Here is a 16805-nt window from a genome sequence, read left to right as displayed (position 1 = left end):
GCAATGCAGGCTACAAAATGCCTGTTCTCACTTTCTGGTGACATTGTAAATAAGAAGAGGGCTGAACAAGAAGTAGGACTGAGTGGACTTGTAGACTCTGAAGTTTTACATTGTTTTGTTTTTGAGTGCAGTTATGTAACAAAAAATCTACATTTGTAAGTTGCACTTTCACGACAAAGAGATTGCACTACAGTACTTGTATGGGTGAACTGAAAAATACTATTTTTTGTTTATCATTTTTACAGTGCAAATATTTGTAATCAAAAATAATATACACTTTGATTTCAGTTACAACACAGAATACAATATATATGAGAAAATGTAGAAAACCATCCAAAATACAGTATTTAATAAATTTCAAAACTGCGATTAATTGCGATTAATTTTTTTTGAGTTAATTGGGTGAGTTAACTGCGATTAATCGACAGCCCTAGTTAAAATCCAAACGTTGCACCACTAAGAGCTTCCAAATGAAACAAACAATAAGAAGGAAGCTGACTTCATTAATTTTCAGTGCCCATACTGAGAAAAATGCAAAGAAAAACAAATTAAATAAAGAGCAAAAATAATCACAGATGAATTAGTCTTAAAATTATTTGCCTTTAACCATCAATGATGGTGTTAGTAACATAGTTAAATAAATGTATTTGTTTACAACATAGGATTTTTAAGTTGGCAGTATCCCCTCAGGTAGCTTCTCTTCGAAGATCTGCATTTATTTCTTTGGATTCTTTCTTGGCAGGAATGTGTTGCATGTAGTTTTGAGCTTCTCAGAAAGCTAATTGAGGGTGTCTATGGACAGAGGTGGTGTGCCAACTCACAGCTATCACCTACCTGGCTGCCTTGTGATGACTTGATGTAGCTGCCCACCTATGTTTCCCATTTCATATTCAGGATTATTTTCTCCCAAGTGAACTTTAATTTTTTTCTATATTTAAAGCTCTTTGGGGGCAGGGATAATCTCTCCATATATCTTTGTACAGCACCAAGCATAATGGGGCACAGGCCCTGATGGGAGCTTCTGGGTGCCACAGTAATAAAAATAATACCCTTCCTTGGGCTTTTGCCTATTTCTCTGATCTTACTGAAGTATCTATGCCTCCTCCGTTGTGTCAGTGAATTTGATTGCTAGACTATTCTTTTCTCCTTCATTATCACCGGTAAAGATATTGAACAATACGGAACTCAACACTGACCCCTTTGGAACTCTTCTTAATTCCACTTCTTGGTTTTATGTTGTACCATTTCATTGCTCTCTGCTCACGATCCATCAGCCAGCTTTGTATCTATTCTGCAGTATTCTTTTCCAAACTGCGGCGTTCTGATGTCTCTATTAGACTCTCAAGTGGGACTGCATTGAAAGCTTTCCCAATATCTAGATGTATTATGCCCTCTGCATTTCTTTTGCCCATCTGATACGTGACTGTAGTAAAGAAAGCTTCTGAATATTTAAGGCAGAGTAGAATCTTTATGCAGGCATAGCGCCTAATTGCTCAGTAAGTTGCTCCCTTTTTGCTTCAGTATTATTTTTTCAGTATTGAAATTAGCCAAATAGGTTGGTAATTTTCTAAAGCTCCCTTTTTTGCACAAAATAGGCTTCTGAGCAGGAGCTGTGTGGTCACATTAGCCACACATCTTTGTCCTAAGCCACACTATGGTAAGGCCATCATCTGGCACACTGGCAAAGAGAAATGATGTGATAATGGCGCACTTCTGTCCTGAGCTTTGCTTTTAAACTATACCCCTCAATGCCCTCAGTTATTATGCAATCCTACTTTTTTACTGAGATCTTCACTGTGCATTTCTGATTGCGTATATCCAGTATTTGGAAATGTAGGCCTGCAGTGGATAATTTTATAATTAAGATGCTGGACTGAGACTGAAGAGATCTGGGTTCTGTTCCCAGTTTTGTAATAGATTTCTTTTGCCACCTTGGGCAAGTCACTTAATCTCTCTCTGTCTGTCAGTTTCAATCTGTAAATGGTGACAGTAATACTTCCCTACTTCACAGAAGGGTTGTGAGGATAAATTCATATTGTGTATGTGAAGTGTTCAGATATTATAGTGATGAGCACTATAGAAAAGCTTATAAAAATAAAAATGCTACTCTGGTCCAGAAGGTAGTACAGTAGTTTATAGAAAGCTAAAATTACTTCTGTCTTTTTTGGTCTGGTCTTTCTGCAGATGGGTTGGGGTGATTTGGGAGTGTTTGGAGAGCCCTCTAAAGAAACCCCTAACTTGGACCAGATGGCTTCAGAAGGGATGCTCTTCCCAAATTTCTACACTGCTAACCCTCTGTGCTCGCCATGTAAGTAAACTTCAGCTTTAAACCACCATGTAAAATTGTCACCTTCTGGGAAGATCAGGATGTTTGCCAGCATCTTACATAAACTAGCAACCAAACCAGTGATTACCCTTAAGACAGTGTTAGGATTTGGAGCTTTCATCTTGCATTTTGCTTCCTTTTTATTTTTTTCTTGAGGAAAAACTACAATCTTCTGTTCATACAAAACAGTATTTTAGTCATCAAAACACTTCATTTAAAGGATTTTTTAAATTCTGTTTTAGCCTTCAGGCCTCTGCAGCTGAATTATTTCATCTCTTCCCTCTTTGGGGCAATCAGACAAAACAGTATCTAAATCTTTGTTGGACAAATCCAACAGGAAGGAGGCACACAATGGGCTTGATTCTGTTCTATAGGCAGAACTTCCATTGACTGGGACTTCAATGCGTGGAGCAACTACACGTTCCGGCCCATTGTTGTCGCTGTTAGCCACTAAGAGATTTAGAGAGGGGAAAAGGGACAAAGCCATTTGAGTCCCATGTAGATTTTACATCTTTGTCACTGTGTCTGGTTCTTCAAGTCTGATTGCCAGCTGACAGCTAAAATATAAAGGAGAAAAGAGGACTTTCTGAGGCCTCCATTTGGGAAAACATGTAACCATATGTTTTAAGTCCATCCCCATTCAGGAAAGCACTAAAACACCTGCTTAAGTCCCATTGACTTCAGTGGGATTTAAGCAGATGCTTAAAATTAGACATCTGCTTAACTACTTTCGTGAATCAGAGCCTTGATCTCTATCATGATAGAGCTGGATACCTTGCCTTTGTTAATTGTAGAAGTAGATAAAATGGTTTTGCCAAGGCAAGATAATGAATGTAAGTTTAGCAAATAACTGATTTATCTGAGCTAGATTAAGATGTGTCTCCCATATACTCACCCCAGAAATGCTGTTTAAAGTTACTTGGACAGAATGGCGGCTGCATTTCCTATCTGGAGGTGGTCACGTTTCAGTAGTGGGTAAACTGCTTTCTGCACACAAGGGCCAGATTGCAATCTCAGTGGAACTGGAATAACTCCGTTAACATCAGTGGCGTCACTTTGGATTTATGCTAGTGTGGCTGTTATCAGAATCTGGCCAAGTATGTACATCACTTTAGGATCCTTTGGGTTGATTATTACTCTTATCAGCTAAGCAGTAATCTATAGCAGAAATTCCCTACGATCTCCAGTCATCATGCTGTCATCAGCCAAAACATGACCTCTGAAGCAGAGAATTTGTATAAAGAAAATAAGACACCCTATTCATGCTTTCTTTGTTTTGATTGTTTTATCTGCAGCACGAGCAGCGCTGTTGACGGGACGTCTCCCCATCAGGAATGGGTTCTACACCACGAATGCCCATGCCAGAAATGGTGCGAACATCAGTGTTGCTTCTCCTAGAAATGCCTTTTCTTCCTTTATTCTTTGCCTTTTCGCTTGGCAGCAGGCATGGCTGAATATTGGCATTTGGCTCTGTGCTCTACCTTCATGGGTTTTCCAGGAGGTACATTTTCAGAGTGACAACAAGCGATTGGCATGTAGCTCCACCGCAGTTAATAAGAACAGGTGTGAAGTGTATTGCTTCTTACGCATGATGCTGAAAAGGAAGGACATCGCCAAATGTTCACATTAAGCAAAAAGACCTAAGTTAAGATGTTAATCTGTTTGCTTCTTCTGGCTGAGATGTTGGTTCCTTGGGTGGGCTAATTAACATTGAGTGAAAGAAGAAAAGTGACATGGGATGTGGTGTTAACGTTTTAGCTTAAGAACAAGCTGTTTAAAATCAAGTCTCTCATGGGGTTTACTACTCACTGCTGGGGCGTCTCCTTGTACTTCATCTGGGGATTAGTTCTTGACCAGTCTAACGCCCCCTCCTTCAGTTGCTCACCCCATGGTGTCTCTCTCTGGGCTCAGGTTGCTCCCTCTTTGTGTCTCAGGCAGTCTTTTGATCCGCTGGCCAGTCAGTACCACTTTTCCAGTGGCCAGTAGGGGAATCCAGGCCTGCCCACTACTCGGGGTTCCAGCCCAGGGACTCTATGCCCACCAACAACAGTCTTCTCCAGCTCCAACCTTGTTGCCAATTCCATGGCCTCTTTCCTGCCTTTCTTCCCTATCTTCTGACCCCCCTCTGCTCCCTGTGGCTATTTCACCCGTCCCTTGGGTTCTTGCCAGAGTCTGTATTCTAAGGCAGGATCCCAGGGCTTACTCCCCGCTAGGCCACCTCCTCATCTCTGACCAACTGCCCTCCTCTCTAGGGAGTGACGTCAGAGCTCCTCCCTGCAGCCCTTCTCCTCCCACCAACTTCCTCTCTTTATAAGCCTATCCCAACTCCTCCCCCAGCAGGGCTTCATCAGCTGTTAGGCCTTAGTAGTCCCTGCCTCTCCGCCGGATGCCGCCTGTCATGTAAGGTTAATTGGCCATTTTTAATGGTTTCAAGTCTTGTGTGGGGCAAACACCCCCTCATACAGCCTTACAGAAGTAAACCTCTCCCGGCCAGTAAAACAAGGAGAGTTACATAACACGATGCTGCCTGCCAGGAGATCTCTCCTCCAGCACTCATGAAGGAATGTACCTGCTCAGAATGTCTTTGGGTTGGTCTAATTCTAAAATTACAGGTGCTTTATGAGACCACACATTCTGGGCACACACTTACAGCTACCTATTGGTTCACACTATGCATCAGTGGGAGAACTTGGGTATCTCCTAACTCACTGGTGGTTGTGCCCTGTGTTCTCAACTAGAAAATATTGGAGACACGCTATTTTGGATCAGCCAGTGCACTTTGAGCAAGTCCATTTGTCCTTTATTTAACTAATCCTTTGACTTATAAAAATGCACTAGTTGTGGATAACTTCAAGCAGTTTGGCAAAAGTGTAAACCAAACGGCCCCAACTTGCTCTCCTTACAGCCACCTGCATCCACACCGTCCCTCCAGCCAACAAAGGCTGCATGTGTGAAGGGCTCCCTTCCCTGGAGCAGCGAGTTTGCTGAGTCAGCTTGTTCCGAGACCTGGTGGGCTGGAGAATTTGAATCCTTTACTACAGTAGTGTTGGACCATTAAGCTAGCCCAATTTTTGGTCCTGTCAAATAAGCTTCTAGGGATGAGTGTCCATAAGCTTTCCTGACCTGCTTGCTAGCCTTAGTGATGAGTTTAAAAACATGTTCTTGTTTTATACAGCCTATACACCACAGGAAATAGTAGGGGGAATCCCAGGTTCTGAGCTGCTGCTTCCAGAATTGCTGAAGAAGGCAGGATATGTCAGTAAGATCATTGGCAAATGGTAAACTTGTCTTGAAATTTCTTGTTTGTATGTGTGTGTGGTTTAGTAGTGTGGAGAGACTGGGAGAACCAGAGTTTCAAAAAACTCTTTTGAAGCTCAAACATCTGTCTTTTCAAATCTGGGCAGGATCTTCCCACCTGCTGTGATTAATTTCTGAATAGAGTGCTATTGATTTATAGATAGATATAGCAAAAAAAAAGGCCCCAAACCCTCAACCCTTTGTGCTTTCATTCAGCACCACATTGTACTTATTTTCATCAGAAATCGCAGAGATGTTTTGTTGGAGCATTTCCCTCGGCCTCTGCAACTTTGTGTCTTTGGCCCCTGCTGTATATCATTGATCCTCTGCAGATAAGTCTGACTTGCAAACTCTGGAGGCATCTTTTTTTTTTGAGCAGCAGAATGTTAGGATAGAAATGAAGATACAGTCACATGAAGGAAACATGCTGATATTAGACAGAGCGACAGAGAAGAGTGATGGCCTAATCTAGCAGAGCAAAGGGTAAATAAATAGACAGTGAGAGAGTATTGACCAAAGATCTGAGTGAACTACATCCCAAGAATTTTAAAAGGACTAAGGGCTTGATCCTGTTCTCATTGAAGTCACTGACAAAACTCCATTGACTCTTATGGATGCAGGCCCAGATCTTAGCAAAGGAAACATCAGAACTTGTGAACCTGATCTTCAATAAATCATGGCAGTCAGGCGAGGTACCTGACAACTAAATGCAACTGTGGTTCCTGTGCAGGGTAGGAGGGAAAAGCTGGAGAGCTGCCAAACAAATACAATAGGCTTCTTTGATGGGATTACTATTGTAGTAGTTGAAGAGAAGCCAGCGGGCATAGAACATCTGAATTGCAATAAAGAACTTGTGTGATGTGATTGAGTCCCATTGGGTTTCTAGGTCTCCATGCTGGTAATTCACAATTCATAGTAGTACTATGTAATAAATAAATGCATAAATAATAAACTTCAAAACTGCATAGATACCAACTGGATATAACATGTAACCAACAGAGTAATTGTTAATAATACAACCTTCAAGTGGGGACCAGTATTAAGGTAGTCAGTTATGGAATCCATATTATTTAACAATATTAACAATATAAAGAAAGGTATAGATTCAACTGTGATCAAATTTTCCAGCAACCCAGAAATTGGAAGGAAAGTAAACTAACCTAAGACAGTGAATTATTTAGTAGCCCAAATCCAAACAACAAAATGGTCAGGAAAAATCGGATCAGTGGGCTGAATGCAATGAGATGCATTCAGTGCTAATAAATGTAAATTCATACAGCTAGGGAAAGGAAATAAGCAGCAAAAATACATATTGGTTCCAGACAGTTATCTGGAAAGCAGCGAGTCTGGAAAACCTTCTAGGGATAATAAAAAGCAAAGTAAAAATGAACTCACAATGCAGTGTCATTGTTAACCTAAGAATTGCTGTACATCAGCTGCTTCACAGAAGGGTACTGGAAACTGCAGATGTGAGATAATCTGACTCCATTAAAGTTTCATCGTAACCCCTACTGGTTAGCGACTAGTTTAAGCCTTAAACATGAGGCTTTATATCTCTTTTAACCCTCTCTTTTAAGTATTTGCTATTACAACTCTGAATATTATTTGCAGTGTTGTTATAGCCATGTTGGTCCCAGGATATTAGAGAGAAGGTGGGTGAGTGGTGGGACTTTCTACCACCTGCGGAGGGTGAGGAACCCCCGGTGGGCCAGCTTGTACGCCACCCTAGACTCATGGCCCGCCAGGGATATCAGTTGGCGGCTCCTTCATGGAGCCATGAGCACGGGTCTGTACCTACTGTAGTTCATCCCCATCCCCAACGCCCGCCCCTTTTGCAGTGTGAGGTAGATCCTGGTGCACGCCTATCTAGAATGGGCCAGGTTGCAGCACCTAATCTGACTCCTCCAGAACCTACTGTTGAGGTTCTGGCTGCACTTTTCCCCACATCTTTTCATATATGCACACCCTGTCTGTGGCCCCACAGAGTCGTGAGACCTCGTTAGCCTCCTCCTGGCACTGGCCAAAATAGCCATCTTCAACACCAGGAGGAGGATGCTGGATGGGGAGGTGCTTTGCGTCTGTGGGGCCTATTTCTGTTCCTCCCTGGGCTCACTCATCCATGCAGAGTTCCTCTGGATGGCGTCCACTGGCTCCCTGGACAGCTTTGAGGAGCAGTGGGTGCTGTCCGGGGTTCTCTGCTTGGTGTCCCCTTCTGGATCCCTAGTTTTGAACCTGTGACCTCCACTCCCTGCCCTGTTATTTCTTAGTTGTCCCCCATATTCAGTTGAGTCCTGAGTCCTGTGACTCCTCCCCAAAGGTTGCGCCCTTCCGCCTCCCGGAATTTCAATAAGGCCTTTTATTGGACCAACTTCTGTTGGTGAGAGACACAAGCTTTTGAGCTTACGCAGAACTCTTCAATGCTGGGAAAGATGCTCAGAGTGTCTCAGTTAAATACAAGGTGAAAAAGATAAGGAATTAACACATGTTGCAAGAGGCCATTCAAGGTGAAGTTAACAACTGAAGGAGAAAAGAGGGTTTGTGGGTTCCAGATTGTTGTAAATGAGACATAAATCCAGTGTCTTTATTAAGCCCATAATTTTTGCTATCTAGCAGAGTTATGAATTTAAAAGTTTCCAGGCTCATCTTTTGAAGGAGTTTATGCAGAGGACTGAGAGGTCAGATATGGAGTGATCGTTCTGTAAAAAGTGTTTGCCCACAGGTGATAGGGTGTTTTTGTCTTTTATCATTTTTCTGTGTGAGTTCATTCGACAGCATAGTGACTGTCTGGTTTCACCCACGTAGATGCTATTGGGACATTTAGTGCACTGGATGAGGAAACCATATGTTGTGATCCGCATGTGAAGGAACCATGGATCTTGAAAGGTGTGTTGTGGGAGTGTTGATCATCGCAACAGGTGGAGATATGTCTGCAGGTTTTGCATCTGTTGTTCTGGAAGGGTCTGGTGGTGCTTTGAGGTGGTGTGTCCTGGTCTGTAGGGAGCTTGCCTCTGATGATGAGCTTGGCAGGGTTGGGGGGTTGTTTGAAGGCCAGAAGAGGGAGTTCAGGAAAGATTTCTTTCAACATGTGGTCCACATCGAGTATGAGTTATAGTTGTTTGATGATACCCTGTATGGGTTCCAATGCAGGGTGGTAAGTGACAACTAGGAGTGTGCAGTTGGGCGGAGGGGGGGCGGTTGCTGTATTGAAGCAGGTTCTTTTTGAGTATTTGGGTGGCCCATTCCATGATGTGATCTACTTCTCTGGCGGAGTGTCCTTATGTGGTAAAGGTAGTTTTAAGTGTGCTGAGGTATGTATCCGGGACTTTCTCGATGGGGCATATTCTGTGGTATCTGAGTGCCTGACTATACATAACAGATGTCTTGGTGTGTTTGGGTTGGTTACTGGATTGGTGAAGGTAGGTGTGGTGATCTGGGGATTTCTTGTATGTAGTTGTCTGTAGGGCACCATTGTTGAAGTTGATCATGGTGTCCAGGAAGTTGGTGCTGGTGTGGGAATGTTCTAGAGAAAGTTTGATGGATGGGTGCTGGTTGTTGAAGTTGTAGTGGTAATCTTTGAGGGAGTTTAAGTTGTCTGTCCAGAGGATGAAAATCGCATCAATGTATCTCAGATATATCATTGGTTTTGTGGTGCATTTGTCCAGAAATTCTTCCTCAAAGTGGCCCATGAAGAGGCTGGGCAAACAAAGAAAACCTGCACAACGCCTTCAAAAGACAAGCCTGGGAGCTTAAATTCATAACTCTGATAGACACCAAAAATCATGGGCTTAATAAAGACACTGGATTTATGGCTGACTATAAAAATCCGGAACACACCAAACCCTCCTTTTGTCCTTCGATTGTGGAGGTGTTAACCACCCGCTTCACCTCAAATGGTCTCTTGCAACATGTGTTAACTCCTTATCTGTTCTACCCTGTAGTTACACTCTGAGCTAGGGTGACCAGACAGCAAATGTGAAAAATCAGGACTGGGGTGGGGGGTAATAGGAGCCTATAGAAGAAAAACACCCAAAAATTGGGACTGTCCCTATAAAATCAGGACATCTGGTCACCCTACTCTGAGCACTTTTCCCAGAGCTGAAGAAGAGCTCTGTGTAAGCTTGAAAGCTTGTCTCTCTCACCAACAAAAGTTGGTCCAATAAAATATATTATCTCACCCACCTTGTCTCTTTGAATTTTATGTTATCCTTATAAATCTTCAATCCCTCTTTGAATCTTGCCAAATTCTTGGCCTCAGTAACATCCTGGGGCAGTGAGTTCCACGGTCATATTATGCTCAGTGTTGATAAATGCAAAGGAATGCACATTGGAAACATAATCCTAACTATACATATAAAATGATGGGGTCTAATTTAGCTGTCACCACTCAAGAAAGAGATTTTGGAGTCATGGATAGTTCTCTGAAAACATCCACTCAATGTGCAGCAGCTAACAGAATGTTGGGAATCATTAAGAAAGGAATTGACAGAAGACAGAAAATATCATATTGCATCTATATAAATCCATGGTACGCCCACATCTTGAATACTGCGTGCAGATGTGGTCGCCCTATCTCAAAAAAAGATATATTTGAATTGGAAAAGGTACAGAAAAGACCAACAAAAATGATTAGGTACAGCGGGAACAGCTTCCATGTGAGGCGAGATTAATAGCACTTGGACTTTTCAGTTTGGAAAACAGACAACTAAGGGGGAATATGATCGAGGTCAGTAAAATCATGACTGGTGTGGAGAAAGTAAATAAGGAAGTGTTATTTACTCCTCATAACACAAGAAATAGGGGTCACCCAATAAAATTAATAGGCATTTGTTTAAAACAAACAAAAGGAACTATTTCTTCACACAATTCAGAGTCAACCTGTGGAACTCCTTGCCAGAGGATGATGATAAGGCCAAGAGTATAACAGGGTTCAAAAAAGAACTAGATAAATTCATGGAGGATAGGTCCATCAGTAGCTATTAGCTAAGATGGGCAGGGAAGCTGGGAATGGGCGACGGGGCATGGATCACTTGATGATTACCTGTTCTGTTCATTCCCTCTGGGGCACCTGACATTGACTGCTGTTGGAAGACAGGATACTGGGCTAGATGGACCTTTGGTCTGACCCAGTATGGCCGTTCTTATGTTCTTACTATGTGTTGGGTGTTAAAAGTATTCCCCTTGCTCAGTTTTGAATTTGCTGACTTTGGGTTTCATTGACTTCCTTCATTTTTGTGTTATGAGAGAGGGAGAACAGGAGCGTCTAATCTACCTTCTCTACCCCATTAATTATTTATTTATTTTGTATGCTTTTCTCATATTCCTTCTTACTCGCCTCCTTTGTAAACTGTCCCTCTTTTTAAAATCTCTCTGGAGATCAGATTTTCGATGCCCCTAGTCACTGTGAAGATAGCGAGGGGTATTTTTGTTGTGGTGTGTGCGCGCGTGCGGGCGCACGCGTATATATGTGGGGATACCACATGTAAAACTAGGGAGATTTGTGGTTCTAATTTACACAGCCAGTGTGTGACCGGATCAGGAATCGTGAGACTAAATTAGTCTCTGGTGTAATTCCATTGATCTCATCGGGTTTACACCAGGGACCAATTTAGTCCAATGAGTGCATTTCTGGTCCCCAAATTTTGGAGACAATACAAAAGAGGGCCACAGAAATATCCATGGGTTAAAGATCTATGAGGAAAGACTGAAGTGACACATGCATGTTCAGCTAGAAATTTGTCCAGTTGAGACAGTGAGAGAATGACCGTCTATAAATACTTTCACAAATGAAGGAAGTGAGTTATTCACAGTCCCAGAAGATGTGGAAGGAAAGGAGCAGTAGCCTGAAGCTAAAGAAGGAAAGTTTAAATTTTATATCCAGGAAAAAAGCTGTTAACAGAAGCTTGTGTGTGTGTGTGTGTGTGTGTGTGTGTGTGTGTGTTTTTGTGTGTTGCTTTCATATGTACATTTTAAGGGCCTCATTGTCATTTACACTAAAGCCCCTTTACGTCACTCTGGTGGCATAAAGGGCCTTAAAGTAAATGTAAATGTAATTGTAAATTACACACACTTTGGGGCCCCTTTACACAATTTACTGGTGTAGAAGAGCCTTGGTATAAATGAGACCTAAGCCCTAAATTAATTATTATATGTATTTTTGCTGTGTGTTCTGGGCACCTCCACTCAAGGCACCATCATCACAGATAATCAACATGTTTAGAGAGAAGAGAAGTTGGACATTGACTTAGTGGAGCTACTGGAACAGTGGCAGGGATTTCTATAATCTCTTTTGAATGCACGTTTTTGTCTAGTCATTGTTTATTTGGCTATCTAGAGGACTGTAACTAACTAATCACTGACGTTTTCCTTTAACGTCATTGAAAGATGTTTCTTTCTACATAGTTCTGAGAAGATTACTATTTACTCCTTTGCAATGGACTCCTGAACTCTTTGTGGCTTTTGTTCCTAGGCATCTGGGTCACAGACCCCAATTCCACCCCTTGAAGCATGGATTTGATGAATGGTTTGGATCCCCTAATTGCCATTTTGGACCTTACGATAACAAAGCCACCCCAAACATCCCTGTTTATAGGGACAGGGAAATGATTGGCAGGTAATTCAGCTGTTTGCTCCATGGCTCATTTAAAAAAATATTTTGGAAGTTATCAACGGCTTGTTTTCTTTGCTTTCCCTGTGGTCTTATTCAGCTGTCCTGTGGTCTACTGAAAGACAAGCGTTCAATCAGCAAGCTGTCTTCAGTTAGGAGAGGCAGGCAAATACTCCTGGATCAGACACAGCAGTAACACCGTGGCTTGGTTGGATGGGCAGCAATCTCCAGAAACCTCACACCATGCCAAGAATTATTGGACATGAGCGAAGGAAATGTCAGTCATAAGGGATGAACTGGTTCAAATATCATCTGACATGTACCACACGGCGTTTTCAGCACATGTAGTGAATTGGCAATCCTAGAATTGTTAAAGTGGGAAAGGGACCCACTGAAGGGGATGTATTTCCGCTCCCTTCCCACCCCCATTCTGTTTGCTCAGGACTTTTGTCCCTAGACCAGAGATGGCTGACTGTGAGCAGTGTAAGGCCCAGGTGACTGTTTGCAATCATGCTAAGCCAGAGGTGGGCAAACTTCAGCCCGCGAGCCACATCCAGCCTGTGGGACCGTCCTGGCCGGCCCTTAAGCTCCTGGCTGGGGAGGCTAGCCCCCGGCCCCTCCCTTGCTGTCCCCCCTGCCCTGCAGCCTCAGCTCGCTGTGCCACCAGCACTCTGGGCGGCGGGGCTGCGAGCTCCTGCTGGGCAGCGTGGCTGCGAGAGTATTAAATTGCTTCCCGTAGGAATGTGCTACTTAGGGAGCACCAGGACTGGCAGCCGTAAGAAGTACACCGTAAGTAGCACATTCCTACAGGGAGCAATTTAATACACTACACCCGCCCTCCATACAGTTTCGGAACCCTGACATGGCCCTCAGGCCAAAAAGTTTGCCCACCCCTGTGCCAAGCCAAAGTGAGGAGCATTTCTTATAGGAGAGAGTGCAAGAGGATTTTGGCATCTGTGGGAGGACGGTGTTAGGTTTAGAGCGTTTGTCACTTGGAGTAGGAGGAACTTTGCAGCTGAGAGGGCAAGTCGAGATGGGACACTTATCATTGGAGGAGGAAGGTGTTTATGAAGGAGGATCTTGGCAGCCAGAAGGATTCAGAGCGTTTGTGTCTGGGCAGTGCCTGCTAGATCTTCCAGCTTCCTTTCCCACTCCCGGACTTACCTGTTTATTGAGAGAGATGCACAATCCAGTGGTTAAAGCGCAGGGCTAAGAAACAAATTCCCGAGTTCTAAGCCTGGCTCTCATATTGTGTCTGTTTTCCCATCTGTAAAATGGGAACATTAATACTGCCCTACTTTTATAGGGTTGTTAATGTTTTTAAAGCACCGTGAAGATTATAAGCACTAGATCTGTGCTAAATTTTAGTCTGAACTCTTCAGCTGTTCCCTGGTGGGATCCTGGCATCCTCATCCCGACCTCAAAAGATGAACTTAAAGCCCAGCTGCTTTAGTGCTGGGCTTTTATCTGGCATCTTGCTTTTTAATGATGGAATGCTCTGGTGCTCAAGTCTGAAAGGCTTCAAAGGCCAGAGCACTTAAGAAAGGGACAAGGGAGTGCCCAAAATTCCCTTATGTGCCAGAGTGTTCACATATTCAAACCAGGTATTGCACCAGGCATTTGTCACAAGCGATGCAGCTAACATCAGGGGTGAATGTTGGCTGCTAGGGGTTGTGGCAGGCTAGAGAGCCAAGAACAAACTGCATGTTGCCGAAATGTGCTCATGGACCACAAATAGGTCATTGCTGCTCTAAACCATCTCCCAGAGGTGCTCGTCCAGCTGTGCCTCTTTTGGAAACTGATTCCATTCCCTTAGTGAAGGCATTTTTTTTTTCTCCCCTCCCTGTTTGTGGTAACCCTTTATATGTTTTCATCATGATAGCCCACCATTTCTTCTGACCTTGCAATTTCACTGTTCTCTCCTAACATAAAAAAACATCATCAACTTCTTTTCAGTTTCTGAGAAGAAATGGCTGGTTACATAAGTGGTGAGTCTCTGTCCTTTTGTTGAGTAACAACAATGACCTGCCCATATAAATAATAGGGAAGAACAGCCCTTTGGTTCTGTGTTCCACGGGTATTGATTTTTTTTTTCCTGGTTCTGCTTTATTTTAAGATATTATGAAGATTTCAAAATTGATCTGAAGACAGGGGAAGCAAACTTAACTCAGATCTACTTACAGGTATTATATATTTTCTTTATACATTATACCCATATAGCTTTATAATCCACAGCCCTTTTTTGTTACTTTAGGTTGAGGGTTTTAGGTGGCGGAGGATGATCCTGTTAACATTAATTTCTGTTGTCATTTACAGGAAGCTCTCGACTTTATTAGCAGGCAGCAAGCCAGTCGTCAGCCGTTCTTTCTCTATTGGGCTATTGATGCTACTCATGCTCCTGTTTATGCCTCCAAACATTTCTTGGGCACTAGCCAGAGAGGGTTGTAAGTCACCTTCTATTTGATTTCTGCTGCCTACTGTGATAGTAGAAAACCACAGCAATATTTATTGGACTGAAGTAACATAGATCACTTGTTAAAAGTGTGTGTGTGCATGCGTGTTTAAATACACATACTAGCTAGCATGGAATTTCCTTTCAGTATTTTTTTTTCCAAAAAGACTGTGTCCAATTTGATCTTTAATATATTTGTTGTAAGCCAAAATAAAGATGGTGTGATACAAATGTGGGTGAAATCTAAGCTCCCTGGCCCACCGTGTGAGTAATGAAATGCTGTTCTGTGGAATGGGTGCTTTTGTTAGTCTGTTGACTTTGGCTAGGTCTACACTACCCGCCTGAATCGGCGGGTAGAAATCGATCTTTCGGGGATCGAATTATCGCATCTCGGGACGCGACAATCGATCCCCGAATCGACGCTCTTACTCCACCAGCGGAGGTGGGAGTAAGCGCCGTTGACGGGGAACTGCGGAGGTTGATTTTGCCGCCGTCCTCACAGCGGGGTAAGTCGGCTCCGATACGTCGAATTCAGCTACGCTATTCGTGTAGCTGAATTTGCGTATCTTAAATCGACCCCCCCCCCCCCGTAGTGAAGACCTGCCCATAGTTTGATTAGCCTGGCTTAAAAGCCTGTAAATCAGAACAGCCAACAGGCTCCACATCATGGAAAATGCAATTTACAGTGGGGGAAGGAGAGCTCTATAGATATAATGGACCTTGCTTTTAAGATCACAGTTTCAAACTAGCATCTATAAACAAAATTACTTTATTAGCCTCAGTTCATGGCAAAAGTGGCCTCTGCTTATACTTGGCTTCATTTATCTCAATTGCTGGTCTCTGTCCAAGAATGCTCAGATCTTAGCAAATTGGAGAGTCTGAATATCCAAGAGAGGCTGCTTTCTGCAGATAAAAGAGACATAAGTTACGAAGTGACACTGGTAAACTTCTATTATGGTACCTGATGTGTAGGTGAATTATTTCCCTCTTCAGCACAATTAGTTCAGTATTCTTGTGGGCTTTAATGGAGTGCTTTATGTTCTGTAAGACTACCTGGTTTAAACTATTTCTCCTCCTTTACTGGCTTGCATGTTTGTAATCTCTACTATCTCAGGTATGGTGATGCAGTGCGAGAAATTGATGACAGCATTGGGAAAATCCTAAAATCCCTTCAAAACCTGGGCATCAGTGAGAACACTTTTGTGTTTTTCACATCTGATAATGGAGCTGCTCTTATTTCAGCACCTAAACAAGGTAAGTGTCTAATGAACAGAGCTGGACCTCAGCTATGAAGTTCGGGTACAGATCCAAATACTCTGAGTTTGAAGACAAAGACATCTGAGGTTTTGGTTTGGTCCCTTATATAGATAAGAGAAGCCTCAAAGTTCGGGAGTGTTCAGAACTAGAGTTCTGCTCCAGTCCATGCTTGTGTTAGTTGCTCACCGGGGCACACTCATATTTAGACAAGTACATGTGCATTCTGTACTGTGCCCCGGTGCTGATGGGTATATTTTTTTATTTTACTCTTAAAAGCAGTACATTAGCTTCCTACCGACTGTATATTTGCTCCCACCTTCTCTCTTAATCTGTTGTTGATACTGTGTGTGCAGAAGTGACATACACAGGGAACTGCTAAGTCTCCTGTATTAGTTAATTAGGAAGACAAATTAGAGGGCCATTATCGAATGCATACCTGAGTTTTCTGGATCATTATAAAAGATCCAGGAGTCCCAATGTGTTTAGCTCTATGAAACGATGTCAAGGAGAATAAACATTCCCTGCCATGGACAGCTTTGCTGGACTTCTCAGTTTTTCTCTTGTTTTCAAGCTTCTATTCTTGAGCAGATTGATTTTATTTCCCCCCCCTTTCCCCCTATTTGGAGGTCAGGTAGTCTTGTGATTATCAGGCCACAAGATGGGAGGCTCCTGAGTTCTAACCTTAGCTGAGCTACTGAATCTGTGTGGCCTTGGGCAAATCACATGACTTTCCTGGCTGTTCCTCAGTCAGTGCAGCTGTAAGGCTGCATAAAAAGTGGGGACCTTCCATGCAAACCAGCTGCCGTCTATGAGCCGAGCTTTCCTGGGGAAATAAAATGTAATCTCACTTTTGTCGTCGTCATGTCTAT

General features: G+C 42.9%; 1 protein-coding gene across 1 annotated transcript in view; it reads left to right on the top strand.

Annotated features, from left to right (window-relative positions):
* Positions 1-2184: 2184 nt before the first annotated feature.
* Positions 2185-16805, top strand: part of LOC113409620 (N-acetylgalactosamine-6-sulfatase-like) — a 56531-nt gene continuing 41910 nt past the window's right edge. Inside the window, exons 1-7 of the mRNA XM_026663750.1 lie at positions 2185-2308; positions 3622-3696; positions 5502-5604; positions 12090-12233; positions 14344-14410; positions 14544-14671; positions 15794-15933. Coding sequence (XP_026519535.1) covers positions 2185-2308; positions 3622-3696; positions 5502-5604; positions 12090-12233; positions 14344-14410; positions 14544-14671; positions 15794-15933 — 781 coding nt within the window. The remainder of the gene's footprint in view (positions 2309-3621; positions 3697-5501; positions 5605-12089; positions 12234-14343; positions 14411-14543; positions 14672-15793; positions 15934-16805) is intronic.

This window comes from Terrapene carolina, unplaced genomic scaffold (genome assembly GCF_002925995.2).
Source record: "Terrapene carolina triunguis isolate 2854851 unplaced genomic scaffold, T_m_triunguis-2.0 Scaffold33911, whole genome shotgun sequence".
Taxonomy (NCBI): Eukaryota; Metazoa; Chordata; order Testudines; family Emydidae; genus Terrapene; species Terrapene triunguis.
This window is presented reverse-complemented; position numbering and strand designations above follow the sequence as displayed.